The sequence below is a fragment of the Pygoscelis adeliae genome, unplaced genomic scaffold (assembly GCF_000699105.1).
Source record: "Pygoscelis adeliae isolate BGI_AS28 unplaced genomic scaffold, ASM69910v1 Scaffold160, whole genome shotgun sequence".
Taxonomy (NCBI): domain Eukaryota; kingdom Metazoa; phylum Chordata; class Aves; order Sphenisciformes; family Spheniscidae; genus Pygoscelis; species Pygoscelis adeliae.
This window is the reverse complement of record NW_008824035.1, coordinates 10,025,125-10,031,598: the sequence shown is the minus strand read 5'-3', so window position 1 is coordinate 10,031,598 and position 6,474 is coordinate 10,025,125. Positions and strand designations below refer to the sequence as shown.

General features: G+C 38.4%; 1 protein-coding gene across 2 annotated transcripts in view; it reads left to right on the top strand.

Moving 5' to 3' along the window:
- Positions 1-6,474, top strand: part of RAPGEF4 (Rap guanine nucleotide exchange factor (GEF) 4) — a 79,173-nt gene that overhangs the window by 56,901 nt on the left and 15,798 nt on the right. For both annotated transcript variants that reach the window (XM_009332705.1, XM_009332697.1), the window contains exons 19-21: positions 1,099-1,196; positions 4,204-4,329; positions 4,791-4,969. In XM_009332705.1, coding sequence (XP_009330980.1) covers positions 1,099-1,196; positions 4,204-4,329; positions 4,791-4,969 — 403 coding nt within the window. The remainder of the gene's footprint in view (positions 1-1,098; positions 1,197-4,203; positions 4,330-4,790; positions 4,970-6,474) is intronic.

Sequence of the window (6,474 nt, the reverse complement as noted above, 5' to 3'; positions counted from 1 at the left end):
CCCTACTACAGGCACAGGCTGGAGCTCACATGGGAGACAGGAAGAAGCTTGTGTATCTGCATGTTACAGAGCAAAGCTACTCCAAATTTCCTTCACTGTTAAGACTTGTAAGAGTTTTTTAACAACAGAAATAGGAAGTAAGCATGGATAATTTCAGGCTAGACATATGAATCAGCAACAGCAGAAAGCACTGCAGCGCAGACATTCCAGTAGTGGTCACTATCATTCTGGCCACTCTGTCCATGTAAAACACTACTGAGCAACTTTGTGCCAAGCCCACTGACCTAGCATTCACAAAGGGTCAGGAGTCAGCCCCCCACTATAGGCTGTGGGGGCTGTAATTTCCCCAGTATGTGGAAATGGGAGAGTAACTGCAAGGTGAATTCTGCTGGAGAATTGGTGTTGCTGAAGTGCTCTGGTTGAATATGACTGTGTGGACACACACAGAGCTAATGAGAGCTGTGTTGGAAGGCATTTTTGCAAACAGTGATGCCTGCCAAAAACAGCTCACTTCCTGAGAACTGACACCAGGCGGCTCTACTTTTTGCAGTTGCAGCAATTTTTTGTCAGATTTGCTGACAGCCAGCACATGCTGGAAGAGACTGTTTTGTAAGTCACTTCATTATCTTTTCTTTACCTGTGATGTGATGATGCTCTTTTAGAACTGCTATAAATGAGATTTGAATACAATTGCATTTCACCACCTCCTTATTCAGTTACTGTCTTCCAAGGCAACTTCTATTAAGAACAGCTTTCCAAATGCTTACAGCTCAGAAAAGAATGAATGGAGTCCCTAATTATGGCTGAATTTTTGCAGGTAGTTTCTAGAGATGGCAGCACAGGCTTCTTGACCTGTCTGTACAGTTTGAGGCTGGGATTCTAGTTCTGTATGCCAGTTCTGTAGGAAACTGGTTTGGGCAGAGCTGCTTGTCACATTTCTTCAATAAAGAGGACCTTGTTGTCATCTATTTTGTATCCTGGACATTGGTTTACTGTGCAAAATTTGTTACCAGAAGGGTGATCTGTGCACCTGTAGGATCAGTCCTGCTGTAAATTCTACATATATATAATAAACAATCTTCTGTTTCATGTTTACAGAAAAGGTTGTGCTCAAACCTCATGATGTTTCAGTGTTTACAACTCTCAGTGTTAATGGACGGCTGTTTGCTTGCCCACGTGATCAGTTCGATTCATTGGTATGTATGTATGCAGTTCTCAAGAAGTTCAGTTCTTCAGTTTATTTGAACACTTGGACCTTTTTGCATTATCAATGCTTTAGGTAAAAACTAGTGGAAACATTCACAACAAAGGGCTTGTCACAGTGCTATGGGATGAACCCTGAAATTAAAACAAGGTAATGTTATTATTTCCTAAACAAGAGCAGAAATCCATCTGATCCACATGACAGCACTTGATCCCAGTATTCTCTGTGTCACACTGAGCATTTAGGAAGAGCTGAATATTGTCACTGAGACTTGCAGGAATTCCCGATTACAGAATTATCTCCTCAAGGCCACAGGCATGTATTCTTGAAGATAGATGTTACCAATTAAAGCATTCTGGAGACTTGATTCCAACAGTAAATTCCTTAAAATCTTTTATTTCTCAGCACCACAAAATACTGTGTCAAAATCTCAGATGATTCTAAGTAGAATCACAGAAAATATTCCTGGTATAAAGTCTATTTTTTCTTAGGTAGAATTGTTCATAAGTAGTTACAGTTTATACAGTAATTCTAACGATCTCCATGGGGTCTGCTTTTACAGAGTTTGATTTGACTGTACTTTTTGTTCCTTTTATTTCATTAAAAACAAATGTCATTGCCAAGTCATGTCAGCATGAACTCTATTACTCCTAGCCTTGTTTCAGCCTCCCGTATGCTTTTAACAAGCCACTTAGTACGTATGCCTGATTTCTTTTATAGATATGGTAAAATCTATGCTTTGCTGCTGCTTTCAATTTAGTAACCAGGGAATACACATCCAGCATACTGTAGTTCCATGCAGAGATACCTCTTGTTCAGTTTATTAAATTCTGGTGTTCCCTTAAGGTTAATTAATCCTGCCAAGTAGATACCCTCATGGGGCATGCTACTCTAAAGCAGGGGTGTTGCGTCAGCACAGCTACGCTGGGTACTTTCATATGGCTCTGCATTGTCTATGTAGACACAGCTTTGGCAGCAAATTGTCATGACTTTCTGTGCCTTTTCCCCTGTGCTATTTACCATGGATCAAGTACTCGAAATGCTACAGGGGGCTCTAAGATACAGGGCTGCAATGTGCTAGTTTTCATCAACTGCACTGACTTCAGTAGGAATTAGGAACACTCAGCACCTTAAAAAAGGTTCTCAACACTGCATAACAGAATACATCCCCTTGTCAATTGCATTTTTTCCAAGAGGTATAAACAAATTGAAAAATGTTACAACCCTACCTGCCTCCTAGTTTAATCCTTTCACGTTCCAATTTCTGGCTGCTGCCTGTACATTTATTCACATTACACTTGGCAATGCCCATGTGAAAATTGTTCTGGGTTAGATGAATTTTCAAATATGCAGTGAGTTTACAACTATGCTTCTTTCCTAGCCTTGGAAAATATGTGTTTGTTATGGTAACAGCTATGTTGTGTTTGTCTCCAAATAGGGGAAAAAAGCCCTTTTTCAGTCTGTGGGCAATTCTCTTTCCACAGATTTCCACAAATTAGGATTTTCTACACAGAACTGCTGTACTTTGAATTCATACTCTGTCTTAAACTAAAGAAATTTTGTGTTTGTGCATACAAATTCAGAGCAATCTGCAGGCTGTTACAATATTGAAGGATGTCCTGATTTTTTTTAGATAATACTTTGCTTATATACACTATTTATTAAAATTGTAGATGGAGCTTTTAAGGTAATAATGCCTGTGGTTTAGTTTAATAATTTTTAATTAGTTTGTATTATGATGATATTTGAATGACAAGTTTTCCCTAGAGTACAAAGCAAGAACTCATGCAGAAATAAAGGTCCTGCATACTGTGTGTTATTGAGAAGGTGATTTGATGTATGAATCCAGTGAGTCCTTTTTCTATTGGTAATATAATATTCTTATATAAAAGGGGATTCATTTAGTAAGCCCATTTTTTATATTGCAGTATGTAAATATGGTCTGTTAACCTTGCAGACTGTATTGAGTTTGTACTCAGAAAGGAGCCTGTTGACAATTCCCTGCTCTGTAATTGTCTAACAAAGACCCGATGAGAAATTCGGAAACTTGTGAGTGAACTCTACTGCCCTCTCCTGGAAACAAAACAATTAAAACGTGGGTTCACGGGAAGCTTTACTGATGTAACGCATTTGAATTTGCAAGAGGGTTGTTTGTTAGTATTTTAGCAGTGCTGGTTCAAACACTTTGACCCTAATATATACAGCAGACTACTTCAAATCTGACGATCTCAAGCCATATTTTAAATCTCTCTTGAATGTAAGATTTACTTGTGTGCAAAACTGTAAACACATTTATTGGGTGGTATGGAAGTCTTTCAAAAATGTTTTATACTAGAATGTTTTAAAGGATTCTTTCTCATAAGACGATGTGCATATAACTTTAATTAGCACAGCCAGGAGTTTTGCAATCACAAGTAGTACATCCCTGTACTGTCAAAGAGAAAGTATGAGGCTTATTTTATAAACAATCAGAAGATCTTGCAATCACTGCAGATTTCTGAAGTATGGCAGGTGTAATAATTCTCATCATTAGAATCCGTAATTCGCAAAAGTATTTGGCTTGTGCTTTGTGGCCTAGTTATTTGCGTATGTGAAAAAGGAAACTGATAACAAAAGCTTTGTGGAAAGACCTATGCTCCTAAACAGACACGCTTTAGTTAGCACAACATGTATTGAAGTATTTATTTCTGGCTTCAAATTTTAGAACAATGCTAAAAATAACACACTGAGAACAGTCTGTTTCATTTCCTTACAGTGCCTCTGAAAAGCTTTCAGAATTTCCCTGACTATCCTGTGCATAGTGGATACTGATTTTGCACAGGGCTTCTCATTTCCTAATGCCAGCCTGTGGTTAAAAGCAAATTTCAGTTTTATTATTAGAAACATGCTTAGGAAAGTGGTCACACTGGAAAAAAATATCAGAAATATTACGGAAGAAAAGTACCAATCATGCAATTTAGTATTTATAAAATATTTTTATACCATTTTTCCATTTGTAGGCACCATTACCAGAACAAGAAGGACCATCTACTGGTACAGTGGGAACGTTCGAACTGATGAGCTCCAAAGACTTAGCACATCAGATGACAATCTATGACTGGGAGCTCTTCAACTGTGTGCATGAGGTATGAGGATCTATCTATTCAGCAGATTAGAATCTGTTAGAAAATGTTTAGTTGGACATTGTAGGTTTGTGCATTATTTGCAAAACTTTCTCTAACCTTGATTTTCAAAAATACTGCAATAAAACTACCTACAAGTTTTGAAAGTATAAGGCATTCTTAATATTATAGGCAAAATGCAAAAATAAAGTTAAACTTCTCCTGGACATGTGCTGCTTATTGAATTACTTTTGTATGTTTTAAGGTATTAAGCTATTTATACATAGCCTGTAGTTATGCTTTTAGTATGCCTCAGCTATTGTCTACTGGGTTTGCAACCTGAATTCTTGTCATCTGTACAGCAATAAACATGAACTGCAGAGCCAGTTTCAGGCTAGATACTTACCTGGTCATTCTTAGCCTCTTTCCTCTGTCCAAAAAATGAGATTTCTTAAAAAAATCCCAAACTGTTTTCTTTTTCCTAGCTGGAATTGATCTATCACACTTTTGGAAGGCACAATTTTAAAAAGACGACAGCAAACCTGGACTTGTTTTTAAGAAGATTTAATGAAATTCAGTTCTGGGTGGTCACTGAGATTTGTCTTTGCTCTCAACTCAGCAAGCGTGTTCAGCTGTTAAAGAAGTATATTAAGATAGCAGCCCAGTAAGTATACAGTCATCTGTGAGCTGGAAATGAGGTTCAGTATAGTCAACTTGTTGTTATTTTTCTTCTTTATTTTCAGACAGCCACACACAGTAGAGGTTAAAATGTTCTCTATTTGGTAATTCTGTCCATTTCCTTATAGGGCTGTATAGAACCTTGTTAATATGTAGTCTTCTTTCCTGTCCTACTCTCTATTGCTCCTTGATCTGTGATCTCTTAGGGCCATGTTTTCACGTAAAATTTGTGAGTAAATATATTTCAGTTCATTAGGAGAATCTTTCATTTACCCTTACATGTATTAGTAAATATTAATATGCAAATTAGTAAATATTAACAAAACCGTGCTTTAATTTTCCTGAGGACAGAAGTATTTCTGGTGCTGTTCAGGAATTCTGTTCTCAGAATTGCCCTGAGTGGGAAAACCAAGAGGGGAGAGCAAAGAGATATAGTATGGAGATGACGAGGCTCACGTTGCCTTCAGTCTGCTTGGTATATTTTTCTAATACTTTTGTTTAAAAATGCAACTATATGAATATCCTTTTTTGTTACTAACTGCTGGGCCTGAGGTTGGGTAGCAGGCGATTCTTGCTGTCTTGTATTCTTTTGTTCATATTAAAACTTAAACTCTTTGGAGCCTTCACGCCAAGGATGTCGGCCTTGACTCCTTATCACTGAAGTCAAGGGCAAGGGTGTGACTGACTTCAGAAGGAGCAGGGGCATGCCCTTGCTCTGCACAGCTACCGTTTTTTGTCACTGTTACCCTCTTCCTTCCTTTCCAGTTTGTGGTGTATTTATTGCATTCATCGCCATCTGAACAAACAGTTTGCTGAGGTGTGCAGTGAGGAACTGTCTATTTGTTTGTCTATGACTTTGGGCATTGTGACTAGAGGCCTTTAGGCAGTCTTACGAAACAAAGAAGTTATTACTTGCAGTTAAACCATGAGTTTTAACTCTTTTGCATCGTTAAATGTAGTTGTGTGAAAGAAGAGATTACTATTACAGCTGTGATGCTGCCCTCCTCCCAATTAATAATTCCACATAGCTGAAACCAGTGTTCACATCGAAACTCTGCATCAGTGTGATGCCTCCGGGAAGGGCCCCGCTCTGCAAGTACCGACTTCCTTCTGGGAACTGCTTTGGGCCCTCCGGTCGGATTACGGTTAGTCGAAGCTGAAGATTTTCAAAATCTAGTAGTGGGCATGCAGGATCAGGTTTATATTCAGAATGGAGGACAGAATTTACCTCTTTAGTTTCTAAAAATACGTATACCGCGTATTCCATGATCTCATTCTGCAGAGCAAAACCGGGAAGCCGCCGGTCTGGCGGACTGTGTCCAGGAGAGGGCAGTGGCACCCACACGCAGACACGTCGGGGTCTTTTCTAAACTCAGAGGCACGAAATGGGAGAATGTTGAAATGTGGTAAATTAAGATACAATAGTAATTTCCATAAACACTTGAAATGAAGTATCCTAAAAATTACAGTTAAATATCTCCTTAATAAACC